General features: G+C 42.8%; 1 protein-coding gene across 1 annotated transcript in view; it reads right to left on the reverse strand.

Moving 5' to 3' along the window:
- LOC133965937 (A disintegrin and metalloproteinase with thrombospondin motifs 7) overlaps nt 1–17,289 on the reverse strand; it is a 69,032-nt gene that overhangs the window by 4,692 nt on the left and 47,051 nt on the right. Inside the window, exons 17-23 of the mRNA XM_062400588.1 lie at nt 15,316–15,442; nt 13,188–13,401; nt 9,879–11,624; nt 9,388–9,540; nt 8,701–8,874; nt 8,397–8,543; nt 6,027–6,189 (exon numbers count right to left, since the gene is read on the reverse strand). Coding sequence (XP_062256572.1) covers nt 6,027–6,189; nt 8,397–8,543; nt 8,701–8,874; nt 9,388–9,540; nt 9,879–11,624; nt 13,188–13,401; nt 15,316–15,442 — 2,724 coding nt within the window. The remainder of the gene's footprint in view (nt 1–6,026; nt 6,190–8,396; nt 8,544–8,700; nt 8,875–9,387; nt 9,541–9,878; nt 11,625–13,187; nt 13,402–15,315; nt 15,443–17,289) is intronic.

The raw sequence follows: 17,289 nt of genomic DNA on the forward strand, positions 1-17,289 counted from the left end.
AGAGTCTGTATAAACAATATATAAAAAAACGACAGGGTGCTCAGAGACGTGTGTAATCCAGCTGACAGTCACACAAACAAGTGCAGATGAAAACCATCAAGCACGCGAGTTACAATTTAAAAGTGATAAATAATAAAATAATATTAGAATATGTTCTTAACTGCACAAGGATTTCTGCTTAACTGCAAATCACTACAGGCGACTCTGAGAGCAACACCTCCACCAGTGCTGATTGACCACTTTATCGCCAAATTACACGTAGCATGATTATTCAGGTCTGCACCAAGATCCTCTCTAAAGGTTAATGAGGTTTTTTATGGCCCACACCCCATCTGTCCACAGAGGAAGTCACTCAGAGCGAAAACCTCTGCCAAAGCCCAACAGTCCTTTAAATCCAATAAAGCTGCACCAAATAACTCACACTCATAGATATCAGTGCCCTAGGTATCAAGATCCATGTATTATATCCTAGAAAGATTCAGATAGGAACTTTCTTGGGAATCCATCCAATAACTGAGAAAGACCATAATTTTTCATCTGCTGTCACGTTTGTGTCAGAATCCGTCCCGGACATTTAATCTCCTTCAGTTGTGTCGACCGACTCCAGAGGGAAATATCTGAATCTGTAGCCGCTAACTGCTTCATGGAGTCTTATCTGTGTCGGCCTGCTGAGCACTTTGGGGTCCCAATGGTGTTTTACAGCCTTTAACATGCATACAGATGCTCTTAAGAGACTAAAATGCAGTGAGGGCGAAGCGGAGCAGTGGAGTTTTGGGCAGGACAGACGAACAATGAGTTAAAACGCTCTGTGAAGCTCCATAAAGAGTTACCTGATAATTCCCCTGTAGTTTTATCACCTTGCACTTCACATCGTCCTACTGATGCATTATAATACCAATACTGATAATAGACTCCGGCTGGGATCGCTGGAGGAGGAGGAAATATCCCTGTGCTACCACTAAGTGAAGTGAAGTTTAATATTTCTGTCACTTCACTCGGTTCCAATGAAATAGAGATGTTTCAGAGGACTGCTGGATAAAAGCTTAGACCTTTGGCTCCTGCCTCCAAAATCTTCTGGTGGTTTTAAATTAGAGAAAAAATATATTTCACCCCCTCGCCAGGACACGTAGGCTGGAAATGTGGAGATAGAAAAGAGAGGTGAGCTCAGGTAACCTCATATCCCTCAACCTTTCTTCAGCTGTGACTCGGAAATGCTGCTTCCTGGATAATGTCAGAGTTCTTATTATGAAGAGAATGTGTCACTTTATTATTTCCCTGTGGAAAAAAGAACCACTGAAACAGCTTTTAGATCATTATGAGAGAAACACCGGAACGTACCAGCGTCTGTCATTAGACACAAGCTGACACCAGATAGAGTGAGATTAATGATTTCACACCTCCAGAAAATCTGTTTTTGTATGATTCTGCGAAATAACAAAAAACACAAGCACCTTGGTAACAAGAGAAATCAACTAACTTTGTTTTTTTCCCCCCAATAAATCCGGTGGGTATTGTAGCAGAGCTTTGACACCAAACTGAATAATCTTTAATTTGATTTTTAATGACTTTTGAATATAGTTATAAAACAGAAACCAAAAGTTCAATGACTGCATCGCCTTCTTTTTTTTAAATGACACACTTTATTATTTATTCATTAAACAGTCTCTGAAACCCCTCACGCTCAATGCAGCTCACGCTTTTTCAAATGACCTTCCAGTCAAGTTTGTGAGGGTCCGCCCGGATCCAGCTGATGTGGAATTCATCAGAGGGTCGACACAAGGACACGTGTATCAATCTGTTTGAGCAACAGTCCAATATTCAAACCAGGGTCACTTAAACAATGCTGGAATCATTAATACATTCATGTTTTCATTGCTGTTTGTCTGCCTGTCTGCAGTGGATTTCTTCCTCCTCCCAAAAAAGAGCATAAAGTACCTATGAGTTTGTGCTGTTGCAGCTTGGTTGAATTCCAGGGGACTGTTGGGCCTTGGTGGAGATATGACTTAGATTTTTGATCCAGGACTCGTGAATGTTATCTTGACTCGAGCCCAACACCCCTCAGTATTTGGGGGGAAAGCAAACCACGGATAACGACTGCATGTTAATGTCAAAATGAAATAGATACCACATTGGGTTTCTGTGTTTTTACCGCAGGACTGTGTTTGGATTGGCAAAGCTTTCCTGGTTCACTCTATAGCCGGCGGTGGGTCTCAAATGAATTCACTACCGCTGTGAAAAAAAATTGAAAAATTCAATCTAACTAAAAATGAACCCTGGTGAAATCATATAAACACAGACAACAGCTAAAATGATCTCGACATATGTGCTCATAATTTGAATACATAGACGTTTTCTGCAGGGGTCGGAGTTCAGGATCAGGGAGGTCAGAGGTTAAAGAGGAGGACGTGTTTCAGAGGGAGCTCGATGAGAAACGTCATTAATGTGAAATACAGCATTGCTTTTTTTTTTCCTCCCATGCTTCAGAGACACATGCACTGTCCATGTGCAGGAGGAACTCACATCAACTCATCCCACTACTGCTGAGAAACCAGCCTGGACTTCAAGGTGGGATATTAATGACTTGTGGCCAAGATTTGTTATTGTGGATCGAAAAATTAAAAATCTGTCCTGGGTTCACACACACAAACACACAAACACACACCTGGTCTCACACATCTCGTGTCACAGCACAATTTTCACAGCCTAAAATAAAAGTCACAGTTTGTACCAGCATCTGTGTCCTCACTCTTAAAACTGTGATTTAATGTATTTGTACTAAATTTACATTTAACTTCTCTACATACATTTTATGTTAAGGGACACTTGTAATGAAGTGTTTCTTATCATGTTGAGTAAGTGTGAACAAATCAATTTAAATATGTAATCATGTTAAACCTGTAATTATCATTGTGATGATTGATTTAGTCACTAACTCAACATGTTGGAATGAACCTTAATTTGTGACCCTTTACATTGAACTCATGTGAAAAAAAGTAACATGGACATTGAATGTGTAATCGAAATATAAAAAGTCAATAATAATATTTTTAGTGCACATTTAACGAGACTGGCTATAATCATATGCAATGTTATTTTTTTACAGTGCCCTTTATGATGCACTTATTAAGCTGGTTTATCTTTTGAACTTGTATTTTCTATGAATGTGGAGGTGTGTGTGTGTGTGTAGGAATGTGTACATTTCGTTGGACTGTTTTGTGCAATGACAATAAAGCTCTGCTTCTGAAGTTACTTGGATCGGTTTCGGCACGGACTCACGGATTTAGAGCCGAGAATCGTTTCGGTCAATATTTCACAGAACAGCAGGTTTATATCGACACGTGACCTTTATCAAATGTCAGATGAAATGTTGTCCGAGTCGGTTCCGACAAATCTTCCTCCCACGACCATTGTCCATGCTGATTACTGACATTTATGATTAGGTACTAAGAAAACTATAAAAAGAGTGCAGTTGACAAGCCCTCATTGCACACGCCCACACGTTAGAACATTCTCCGTGCAGTGGTTCGAATTTCCTTCTGCTCCATCACTTAACATTTCCATCACGTCCAATCGCCATTAGGTCTGGAGGGGGGATTTCAATCTGTGTCCTTAGATTAGATTAGCTCTTTGGATCAATGCAGCATCCAGATATCTCTGAATTAATATCTGTCTATAGGCAGCAATGTGGATGGTGATGCTCAGGAGATTGGACAGGACGAGAGAAAACAGCCACTCGTTGGAATTCATGGAAAACACTCAGATTTGACTTTCAGGAATTTTCACTATAGGGAAGGGAAACAGGTTAAATAGGGGGGGTGGTGGTGGTGGTGAGGTACAAAGCCACAGGTAAAGACACAAAACTAAGATAAACTAAATAACCTATATTTTATATAAGATAAAGTTGAGGATTTGATCATTGTTTGAACATTTTGGACGATGTAAGGAAACAAGTCTCCAAAATAAACAACATTGGTTTGGTCGTTTTCTTTTTAAAGAACCATACATGTGTGTTTGATGTAGATCATTTATTAATGTAGCTATCGACATGCATCTTCTGTATTTTGTTGCTCATGAAAGCTGCTCTCCTGTGGAAGTGATGATTATTTCAGTAAGTAATTTATTACTGTGAACTCACCTTCCTCCTTTTAATTATTTATTGGGCAATTTAATATAGAATAATATATATTCAGATAGTGCCTCAGCTCCGCCAGTGGGTCGGATGATAATCATCACTGTGCAGTTTAAATATTCTGATCGATATTTCACACACACACACATATTGAGTTGCCTTCATGAGAGTCTCAGAGTGGATTTAATCAAACTGCTGCGATGATTGAGACTCACACACGAGAGGTGTTTGATTAGAGCCCTCAGTGCATTTCACTGGCCTCAAATAACTTGAAATAATAAACTTAATAATACGATTTTGAGAAGATGTCAGGGGAAATTCCTTCTTAAGAGGAAGAAGCACGTTCGCTGCCGAGCAAACTTTTTATACGACTCCCCTGCACCACGAGCCCCGATAAGAGAATATCTGAAATTCAACTGCAGGGAGATTTCATTTGTTTAATCTGACGGTTTCTTCTGGATTCAATCTGCTGGTTTCTTTTATCTTAATAACCAACCGGAATTGTGTTAAACTCAAAGTAACAAACGCACATACAATCACAATGTGTCACATGGGAATAATGATAATGTGAAAACATAAGCAGGGAGTTTTGTCCCGAATTCCCCTCCTTCCGAGATGCACGTGTCGCTACGTGGCCTTGGATGACTTGAGGATCACAAGTACAAATGAGTGGTCTGATCAATGAGTGCTGCTGGAGTTTCCCCTCTCTTAAGGCCGACTACACGTGCAGCAGTCTGTGAAGGTGACGACCGGTCGCCTCGTTGAAGCTTTGCACTCTAGCATGGCCAGCTGTCGTATCATCATACGCTTGGAATATTCCTGATAACTTAAAGACCTTGGGTGCCTTTAAAATATCAGTGGAGCCGGCGATCAGACTGTAACAGGCTGCCCTCTGAGGAACACTGCAATTTCATATCCGATATACATCAAACATAAATGCCACGGAAGGAACAAGTTAATGTTATGTTTGTGTTGTTGCAGATGACACAAACATAAAAATACAGTGCAACACTGATATTTATATCCTGAGATCACGATGAGCTATCTTGTGTTATGAGGGGGATGAAGGGGGGTGGGGGGGGCTGTAACCCACTCCTCATCTTCAGGAGCATAATAACACCACTACTGCAAAAAACGTTGGCCTGTGATCATCTTCAAAGAGACGCACATCAAAGACAGATATAAACTTCAACTCTGCTGCTGCTAAAAAAGTTTCTGGGGCTCCTGTGTGACGGAACCTAACTCAACCCAGAGCCGCAGATTGAAATCTCGAATCATGAATGATGCGTTTCAAGCGAGAGGAAGATGCAAGGCCCATAATTTACGGGGGGGGGGGGTGAATGGTTTCTTTGATTGCAGAAGTTCTTCTCTTGTCCCTGCTTGACAAAGGAAACCTTTGAGGATGCGATTGTCAGCCTTTCCATGTTGCATCATGAGAGGAAGCGCTGGTGGATTCCCAGCAATGCCACTGCTGCTGGCGAGGGCCGTCAAAGTCAGAGAGATTCTCAACACAGCTGGGACCATCGGATGTTTTTTAAAAAATGAAATAAATCTTTTTTTTATTGCTCATATAGAAATAGGACGAGTTGTGTACAGACCTTGATGGAAAACCCCGGTGCTGCATCCAAAACACGTGCTGTGATTCACCCACAGAATCTTCCCCCACACTTCAGATGTATACATATTGCTCTTTTGTTGTTTGGCTGGAGAATCATTTGTTCTTTCTGAATGTGTTGTTGACAGCAGCAAAACATGAATCCTCCAGTTTCTCTACTGGGATGTGAGGAGCATTTGTCAGTGGTTTGAGTTTAATCCTTTCAGCGAAACAAAAGGATTATCTCAATAACCCCTTAAGAACCTTACAGGCATTAGTTTGTTTACAGATGTGGTCACTCACCAGAGGGGGCGCTCTCGCACTCCTGTAAATTGCACTTGTGGGTGCTCTCAGGCGGCGGCTCGTGGTCGCACCGAGCCTGATCCACTTCCTCTTCTGTCTCAGCCTTAGTGTCGACACATTCGATGAGTCGGTGCTGAACTCCGCCGCCACAAGAGGCCGAACACTGAGGAGAGAGGAAAACAGGTCGTCTGAGCTTTACATCGTCAAATCCCGTTATTTATTTTATAGATTAATCCCTTCAGCAACGTTATCAGTGTTATAACATCCTGTTTCTCTCTGTTCCAGTTATCACCTCGGCCAAGGAGACTGTTTTTTCACCTGCTTCTGTTTGTTTGTTTGTTCGTTGACTTATTTGTCAGCAGGATTATGCCAAAACTACGGATCCCATTTCCAGTTAACCCAGTGGAGAGATGATTCCCATGAAGAAACTGGTACATTTTGGCGAAGATGCAGATTAAGAGGCAGGTTTGTTTTCCCACTTTCTTCAACTATTTTTCTCACAAAGAAAGAATTCAGGTTCTTCATATCTCCACTGTGAGAGCGTAACAATCATGTGTAAAAGTATTCGGCCTTGGCAGAGGTACGTGCACCAGTAGTATAGTATTCATTCTGTCTTGTTCCATCAACTTTTTTCCCTTTTGAACTTCAACTGATTTGTTTGAAAAGTGCAAGATACAGTGAATACAGATTGATTGACAGCAGCTGTTTACGCGGATCTTGTGATTGCATGTGTTCAGGGATAATTCTAATATAAATGCAGCAGTGGAGATGTTTTAGCTTAATTAAAGATTAAAGATCTTAGACTCTCGTGGTGGTTTTGCACCGTTCATGTGCTCAAAGGATTAAAAAGACTTAAAGAATTAAAACACCTGCCTTTGTGGACACAACTGATATTTACACAACGTGATTCCCAGTGTGGTCGGATTACTGCCAAACAACTGCATGCAGCTGTTTGATTGTGTATTCAAGTTTTGCCTTTCCCACATGAGGAACCTGGTCAGACATTGTCCTGGTCAGACATGGGTAGAGCCTGCAGGCGGCACGGGATTGACGTATATAAATTCCGCTGAAGAAACCACGTGTTTTTTGTTTACTGAACTGGTGTTGGCTCTCGTCACCAGAAGCCCTCAGCTCTTGATTCCCCAGTTGACATAGTTGTCGTTAACCCTCAGCAAGAGTAAGGAAAATCTACTAAAAACCCTTTTAACAGGGTAAAAATCTGTAGAAACCTCAGAGAGAGCCACATGTGAGGGATCCCTCTCCCAGGACAGACAGAAGTGCAATAGATGTCAAGTGTAGGAAAACATCATATAAGAAACTTCATCAACGCGCCCATTCGCTCACTGTGAATCTTCCTGCCGTGTTCTCACATGAGCTCTTTGAAACACTGTCTGAATATTTTACAAAAGAGCTGGCAGCTTTCGAGATTAAAAAGATGGAACGACTCCGGGGCAACTGACTCGGACATTAACATTCTCACTCCTGAAAATGTCAGGAAAAATATCTGGACTTTCACTGAGCAACAGAGGTACACATTCTCCCTACTCCAGGTGTGAAGTTACTTTTTTAAGGTGAAACACTTCGTATAATGTTGCTTTAACGATAGTAAATCACAAGGGATAAAGTCGATTTTGGGGAAATTACCCACAGATAGGTCACATTCTCTCATCTATGCTTTTCAAAAATCCCTCCTCCACTGGTAGATGGAGAATAAAAGGCTATTGAGGTCATTCAGGGAAGTCTGTGTTTATTCTAGCGGAACAATGACGGTGAAGCAGAAACTCAGCTTGAGAGGATTTTGCTCTAAAACTCCAGACCGAGTCTATTAATTTATTTTTGCTGCTCCTCCGGGTTCAGGTCACAGTTTTATTCAGCTCTCTTTCACTTTATCTGAAGTTCTTTCTCTGGCCATTCAAGAAACAGTCAATACACTTCTCTCTCTGTCGCTGCCTTTACAATGGATTACTCCAATCAAATTAATATCACACTACGTTTAACAGTGAAATGCTGTCTGGTGCCTCAAGGTTAGGTCTTAGGTAGTAATGCATTAAAAAGCCAACTGATAACAAGCATGCATGTGTGAGCTAATATAATTAATCCAATCAAATGATCCAAAATTCTCTCGCTGTCTATTCTAGATCCTGTCCTTAAATTATCTCCATCTTTTTCTCTGGAAGAAAAATCCTGCGTTTTTAGCATATTTAACTTTTTTACAAACAAAAAAACTAAAAACAGTTTACAGTGCAAAAAACACATGCCCAATGCAAGTATTGTAAATGTACTAAAGGGATTGTTAACAATGTAGGTGTGTATTAGTGTGTGTGCGTGTGTGCATGTGTGTGTGTGTGTGTCTGTGTGTATGTAGTGTACCTGTCCCCATGATCCAGTGAGCCACTGAGCACACGGCTGGCTGTTACATGATTGGATGTTGCTGGGTTGAAGGTTCCTGTCACATCGATCCTCTTCAGGACATGTGACTATACGCTGCTGCTCGCCTCCTCCGCACACTTCAGAGCACTGAGCACGCACACAGACACACAGACACACACACACACAATGGCATATAGATGATGAGAGGTGAATCATCCTCAAATGACACAGACAAGCCGATTTTCCTGGAGACATGTATTCTTTTCTATAACTTTCTACAACTACTGCTGCTGCTGCTACTCACCTGACCCCAGGAGGACGAGTACCAGTTGAGACAGGGCTGAACCTCACAGGGTATTTGGGTGTGAGGCCTGGAGGACATGGCCCGGCAGTGGAAAGGTCGGAGGGGCCTCTGATCCCTCATGTCAAAACACTGGACCTCTCGGGATTTAACGCCACCTTCACAGTTCTCGGAGCACTGGGAAATTACATGGATGACAGTTAATCACGGAGCTTTAGCTACTGGAGCTGGTAAGTGTCCAGTAAGAGTGAGTCTAAGAAGCTGGAGAACTGAGGACAGCTTCACGTGATGGACGAGCAGCAAATATGTCTTCAAGGCAAAAAAGCACTTTCAGGACCTTTGACTTACTACACCTGGATGACCTCTGACCTGACTGACTCAAGTCTTCTTTTAATTATCATTCACTTATCCTTTGTTTAACCAGGACAGTTCCATGTCAGGGAGCTCTGGTCAAGATGGGCAGCAATGAAGTTTCAAAAGTTTTAAATAGAAATACAAGAGGGGACACAAATCACAAAAAACATACACAAAAGAAACACAGCAAACAGATCAGAAAACATATGAATCAGAGGCTGGCATTCATTTTGGACGACATTGTTCTATGCAAACTGATTTTAAAAGCTATTTAAACAGGATTTCAGTAAAGTATTTCTCATATCATAAAAAAAAACATTCCGGTCTTAGCCTCACCTTGCTCCATTCCCCAACTTTCCACATGGAGCAGGGGCGGAGGTAGCACCTCTGGGCCGGAGCGGGCCTCTTGGCTGGGTCGCAGTCGGAGTCGGAGCCAGTGCTACAGGCCAAACTCCTCCAGATCGCACCGAGACCACAGCTGGTGGAGCACTGTACCACCAGAAGAACGGTAACGCCACTTAATCTTCATGATGCTCAATAAGCCTCAGTGACAACAATGCAAATCATGTGGAGACATTTTGTGGGTGTGTGTGTGTGTAAATGCAAATTCTTTAAATCCTATGTCCAACACAGCAGGGGTGAGAGTCCAGGGACTCTCACAAACACTGACATGATATCGCTTCAGCTCTTGGACAGATTGAGTTTGATAGATTTCAGATAAATGTGAGCACGAACCCAAACTGGAGGCTGCGCTGGCCTGATAAAAAGCAGATGTGACATAAACAGTGAGACACAGCTGGGTGTGGAGAATGTGCAGATTCACTCACAGCGCTCCAGTTGCTGGCGAGCCAGTGGGCAGCGGTGGTGGGTGGCGTGGCAGCTGAAGTTCGGGGGGATGTCGGACCTGGAAGATGTGGCTGCAGAGGAGGTGAGGTGAGTTCAGGGGTCGTTGCAGAGGTCGTCGGGAAGTGATGAGAAGAGCCAGGGTCGCTGCCCCTCACCATCGGGGGGGCGAGGATGTCATTGTAGTCGAAATCAGCTAAATCAAAGGGTGGAGGTTGGGACGTGGAGGAGGTTCCAGTTGTCCCAGTGAAAGCAGGTTGTGTCGGTATCTCTTCCATCTCAGCTGGAAGGAAACCAGCAGGTGGAGGTTGAGTGGCTCCCTCTAGGTTGGTAGGAGGTCTGATGTTTGAACCAGTTAATGATGTAGAGTCATCGGAGGCCTCTCGGTGACCTGAGGTGTACAGACTGGGAGAAGGGGAAGGACTCGAGGTTGTGCTGAGGTCAAGGTCAGAGTCCCAGGACTCTCCCTCACTAGTGGCATGTACCTTGTTAAAATGAGTCTGATCCGAGTTCAGATCCCCCGATGGGAAGGTCGTTGGAATCAATGTTGGTCGACTGGTTGTTTGAGGTATTTCTGAAGGGCCCTCATCCAGCTGGACTTGTGTCTTAACATGAATTATAGTTTCTGGCGTGGGAGGTTCTGGATTCTCGTCATAGTCTGATTCTGCAGAGATATCTGGGCCTGGTGTTCTTTCTTCATTGTAACTGTACGCATCATAATAGTAATCACCTTTCTCCACCTCCTGTCTGCTCACTGTTGTGGCGACAGTAGTGCTAACAACTGTTTGTTGTCTGGGAGCAGGAGCAGGATGTGTTGGAGTCACAGTGACATCCTCAGAGTGAGTTTCTTCCTCTGGGAAATAGTCGTAGTTGTTGTCATACTCCTCCACGTATTGTCTCCGTGTTACATCCTGTGTCGGCTCCTCTGTAGTGGATCCCAGACTGGGACTTGAGCTCATGTTTTCAGGCCACCACACATCGTCCTCTCTCTCCTTTGGCGTTTGTGAACGCTGAGTTGTAGACGGGGGCGGAGAGCGGGTAGCAGACACGGGGAGGAGATAATCTTCAGAGAAGTAGTCGTCCAAATTTTCAGAATTCGTTGATGCAGACTCGTTTCCACCGTCCCTCACATTGTCCACCTTTGTGCTCTGCGGCTCTTCAGCGTTCACTGTGTGGGCAGTGGCCTTTGAAATTGTAAAAACGTCTGAAGCAGCCGTGGGAGCTCTCGTACTTTCCATGGGGGCGTTGTCATTCGTGCTGCGGGTTGACGTGTCCTCCTGTCGGGGATCCAACCTGCGACCGTCCTCCAGATCTTTCCCATCAAAGTCGTCCGACAAGTCCTCATGGAAGTTGATGAAGTTATAGTCATAGTAGAAATCATCCACTTGGACAGGCTTGTGATTTGTATTCTCAATGTTGTTGTGGTAGTGAAAATCTCCCTCCACAGCGTTGTTGAGGTCATTATGAGTTCTCGGCTGGGCTCTGGTGGTGCTGTACTTGGACGGAGGTTTAACTTGGGGTATGGAGTTGATTTCGTTGAGCACCTCCCTGCTGGGCCAGCCGCTGCCCGACCAGTCGAGACCGCCAAAGTTATCCACAACCGGCGGACAGTCCTGAGTGTTACAGGGGCCGACGGACACGGGTTTCTTTTGGGGGTCGCAGTCGATGCCGGTGTTTCTGGAGCAGGTGACGTTACGCCGACGAGCTCCAGCTCCACAAGTCAGTGAGCACTGCAGGAGAGGGGAGAGAGAACCATGCTGATTATATCAGGAGGGACATTGGTGTTTCTCCAGGATTCAAAGTTTGGTTACCAGAGTATAACATATATTCATAATCCAATATTCAATGAAGTGAAAAGAGGAAAAAACTGACAATTTCCGTAATATTACAAGAAAAAAGTTTGAGGCCACATGTTATTATATATCAGAAGATCAGTCTGACGCCTACGTTTAAATGAGGAAGGTGAAGTATCATAAGTTCTTCTTAAGTACAGGTTTTAAAAATAATGTAATACTTAATCTTTTGTCTCATCAGTCCTGTTACATGAAGTGTCAGGACTTTGAGAAACAGCGTATTTTCCTAGGAAGGAACAACATATACCTGGAGGAAATGGGCTTTTTTGAGAAGTAGAAAATGGTTGGCGGTCGTTATATCTCATGCTGCTAAAATAGATTTCGTAGTTTCTCAAGAGATGAGACTGCTACTAAAGATATTTGTTCCAGAGAGTAGAACTCCAGCGATTCTCCTAACTGGTTATGTCCTATTATAAAGGTACATTTTAAAAGTAAAACAATAACAAGAAATGCAACTTTCTTCTTACAAATTCTATTTATATATCCGTATATTTTATATATTATAGTTCCCAAACGAGCCTCGACAACTTTACAACCAATTAGAAAAGAACAGAAGGAGAAGGTGAGATCCTGCGGCAGTCAATCAATACGAGAACATACCGAAAATTAAAATGAGCTCACACCGAGGCTGCGAGCTCATTTCATCCTGAGATTGAAGGTGTGACCTGATGAATCATCAAGTCATTTCAGTTCAACCTGCCCAGGGACATAGCCGTGTGAGACAAATTGAATGGTACCGGAATGTACTTGCTGGTGGTGACCTGAGGACAAGTCAGGGAATCGGGAAACAACAGAACGAATCCTGTGTGGCTGGAGGACGTCTGTAATGTGTTGTTGATTGGTCCAACAGTTGTTTGGATATTTCAGCCTGAGGCAAAGTGGTGGACTGACTGAAATTAGGTTCCCTTGAGCCGCAGTTGGAAATAATGAGACAGACAGGCAGAGTCGGAGAGGTCACACCTTCATTGGGAGTTGTCATGCTGCAGATGCTTGAAATACACTTCAGATTTTCTCTCTTTGAAACACTTTGAGAAGAACCAGGTGAAGTGGTACCTACATCACCTCAAAGTATTTGCACACGCTCCTAGGGTCGTGCAACTAAGTGTGTTAGAAGGTCATTCATTTATTTCTGTGTCGATGTGTTGAGAGCAGAGACGAATAAGAAAAGAGGTTCCTTCAGGTTAGTTACCGTTGTGTTCACATCCCTGAAGGACAGAAGAGAGCTGCAGAACAAAACATCATGATGTGTGTGTGTGTGTGTGTGTGTGAGTCACAGTTACACATTTCTAGGATTTTTCATTTTGAAGTCGTGGAAGTTCATAATACAACTATAACTAGAGGATGAGACCTTTTCACAGAATGATCCTGGTGACATTTCCCTCCTTAATGAAACACCACCAGGCTGCTAACAAACCGGAGCCTTCACGGACCCAGACTCACCTTTGACCAGCTGCCAGTGGTCCAGTCGGCTGGGCAGGGGATGTCTGTGTTGCAGGAGGACAGAGACTCAGGTTTGGGCATGTGTTCACAGTCACTGGGCTGCAGGGCTTTCTGCTCCTCCACACTCACGGCCTGGACGCAGAGCACGGTCCTTTTAGACAGGCCCGAGCTCCCACAGCTGGCTGAGCACCTCTGCCACTCCCCAACCCACCATCTACACACAGACACACAAACATCTCCTGTTTAGAATAATGATGACACTCAGCAGAGAGCAGTCCCCTTCCATCTAATCAAGCTGCACCACATCAAAAACACTTGCCCCCCTATTAGAGATTATGAAGACCCAATATCTCATTCTTCTACCAGATTTAGTGGAAATATGTTGCGTGATATTTTTTTCCCATAATCCCGCCGACAAACAAATGAACACGCAAATTATATTACAGATGTGCAAATGTATATCAACACACACGTACATGGATATATGGGATCTATAGCAATGCTAAAGCTATATTATATAAAGTAACATTTTGTGGCTCCTACCACACAATGTCAACTGTGTGCCACAATAATAATAATACTAACTTTATTTAATAACTTTTATAAGAAACATAAAAATAAAATAAAATTAGTTTCTCTGTTCTCTCAGATCTCCACAGCCCGGGGGTCCAACCAGCAAAAGCTCTTTAGTAACTAGATGTGATTTTGGAACAGAGCCCTGGCGAGAGCAGACTGATTGGGGGGGGGGGGGGGGGGGTTTGAGAAGGTGGCAATCAAAGGCAGGAGCCTGATTGTTCAAGGCAAAATAAACACAATGCACATTTTTCAGCTGCTCAGTGACACGTTGCGACAAAGTCAAACAGCGACAACACAAATGATGAACTATTGTTAAGATCCTCCGATTGTTAAAGGGACAGAAAGAGGAACCGGCTGAGACGTTTGAGGATGAACATGTTATATTTGTGATATTTCAATTTCAAAACTCAGCGTTATAAAAATGACCAGAAATCACATTTGGTAGCAGCGTGAGAGACACTGATGTGCTGAGGTCATTTTACAGCTGCTCCGTAGCTAATTATCCACAGTTGTTGTCCTTCATCACCACTACAGGGAAAATGTATTCATAATAGCCCTGAAACAACTCAACACAAATAATTACACATAAAACTGCAGCGTGAATATAAAAACCTTCCAATCAAAACAAACAACATAGCTCCAGCTGTTCACAGATAACAGTTAATGAATGTTCTTCAGCAAACTGGATTGAACCGGATTTCCTCGTGGGTTTGCCGGATCACGACAAACACTGAAAATTAAAAAAAAAAAAAAAAATGCATATCTTACATCACAATAAAAAGACTGAAAGACACGGAATGTTCTTTCACTTCTCATCTGCAGAGACGGACGTGACACCTTGACGTGTCGGAGAGGAGCCGTCACGCCCGCGCGTTAACAAGCTGCCGCTGCACTCGGCTGGGATCGAACGTGTGGGAGTGGAACTGTCTGAAGAGCGCTGATGCTTTGATGTCGGTGCAGCAGCACGCCGGCACTGACACTTTACGCCTGTCACGTTTGATGGGAAAAAATCTCTTCCCACCCGTTCAAAACAACCGTGATTTCTCTGTAAGTACAGGCCTCGCTGTAGGAGTGTGGCGGTGTAAACAAGTCCAGGACGAAGGGGTGAAGTTAAAAAAAACAACAGATAAAAACCGACAGATGGACAGAACGCTGGCAAACTGAAGAATATCTGTTTCGTTGTATTTTGAACATGTGGACAGATCAAAGAGATCAAACCTGTAACCAAAAAGTTTGTTTCAAAATAAATCTCACTGGAACCTGAGCTTGTTTTTTTATATTTATATTTATAGGCCTTAAATGTGTAGCACAGCTCAGTGAATGAATGTTATCGAGCCTTTGATTCAAAAACGCTAACTGTCAACATATTAAAAGAGTGAACAGCTTCATTATATATATGAAGAATTTAGATTGAACCAGCAATGAAGGTAACTTCCTCCTCTGGTTGTTAAATAGAATGGACTAATAATTAAAATAGTATATCCTTCTGCTGTTACCTCGGGTCTTGGATAATTAGCTTCCATGGCCACTGCAAAAACAACCGTCTACTCACATGGCTGGACACAGCTCCTTGTTACAGCTGGTTCGGTTATCGTCGGGCCGGGTTGAGGGGTCACAGAACTGCTCCTCCACGATCCCAGTTGTCTTCTCCACACAGTGAACAATCTGCCCGTGAACACCTGAAGCACCAGAGGGATGAGAGAACAGAACAATTTAAAAAAAAACCTCAGGAGACACCACTGGTGTGTGATTAAGAAAGAAAGAGAAATGACCTGACTGACAACACAGCAACACATTTCATAGAACCAGGATACAAAACCAAACACCACGGAGACACAGATTAAAACCATAATTCTCGCAGTAAAAAAAATGAATGAGTCCAATGAATCCACATTTTATGAGTTGTAATGATGAAACAGTAGCACAACTAACTAAGAACCAGTAAAAGTGTTTTCCTGCCACAGCGAGTCACTATCTATACTTTAATATTACAGACAAGTAAAACAATGTTTGTTTGCTGATATGAAAACTTGTGTATTTATTTTTATATTTTACATAAAAAAATGTACATATCTAAGTTCAAGATTTATATATTAGGGTTGTAGTTGCTTATTATTTTATGTAGTTATTTTAAGATTCTGGTAAACGGTAAAATATCAAGCCTCAAGTACATTTTTGTTCATAAGGGTTTGATGAAGACATCTAAGGAAATATTGCAAATTTTAATTATATATTGACCAATAAATCTGTATCAGTTAAATTGATCACTGTACCCGTCAAGCTCTATTTCCTTCAGCTTTACACAAAGCAACACGTCCAAGGAAATGATATCTGAGGCTGTGGTCGATTCATCTCTGCTACACATCTGTGCATCACTACTCCCGTCCTCCTGAGGAGATCCCGCCCCCCATCAGAGCATGAGACACGTCTCACCTCCGCGTGCCCACTGATCAGGATCAGTTGAAGACCACAGTGCTAATGGCTTACCTCCACCTTCAAAGACCCGTCTAGAAGGATGGAGGCAGGATGAGAACGATCGAAACACTTAAATCCATGTTGATTGCGTGGCCTTTTTCCCACTACACTTGAACACATCGTGCTCAGACAACTCACACAGCGGATAATGTGGTCTAATGCATTTTAAATGTGGCTGAGCTTTGTCTCCCGATGTTCTTTATAACATGAGAGTTAGTGGAGAAGGACATCTAGGATTTTCTTTGTAAAAGAACCAGCAATGACGCATCTGAGATTTAAGAACATTGCTCAAATTGCACTTCTCTGGTTCGGGTACTATCTTGTACTGTGTTAAATGGTCAGAAGGGACGATCTATTCAGGGCCCACCTGAGCACATCTCACTCAGCTGGCTTCTCTGCTGCATTGATCCCTCATTAGAAAAGACTCTGCAGCACTGCGATGGAAACAACAGGTGCTGCTGCTCAAATGGCTTTAACAGAGAAACATCTCATCTTCAGACCTGCATCCAACTCTGGACCCCAAAGACCAGATAAACCTTTAAAGAATGTTTATAAAACCCACCAGGATATTCCCACCCACACACAGAGATATCTATTTCCACCAACAAACACAGATGTGTATCCTTAGTACTGAGATAGAAGTAAAAACTGAAAAGAGAGAAACAAATCAAAAACCTTTAGTTGGTTTAATGCTACAGGATCTAATAAAAGGATAAAACACTTTTTAAGACTTGGGGGCAACCACGGCCTGTTCACACGTCATTAACACACTTTACATTATTCTGTCTTTTAAAGTTTTAAAACCTGTTAACCCCTCCTGCCTTTAATACAACGGAGGAAATACTTTAATAATTTGAGTGAAACAAGCAGTCAGTGCCATGGTTGAGTATTTCCACCGTTATTATATATATTTTGAGGCTGCAACATTCAGTTACCACGGACAGAACCATTCGGTTCAGCCACATGTGACATGCTTTCAAGTCCTATATTCTTTCATCTGGAAGAGCCGACTGTGTGTTTGTTCCTTTCAGTCCCACTGTAAAGCCTCAAA

This window comes from Platichthys flesus, chromosome 1 (genome assembly GCF_949316205.1).
Source record: "Platichthys flesus chromosome 1, fPlaFle2.1, whole genome shotgun sequence".
Taxonomy (NCBI): domain Eukaryota; kingdom Metazoa; phylum Chordata; class Actinopteri; order Pleuronectiformes; family Pleuronectidae; genus Platichthys; species Platichthys flesus.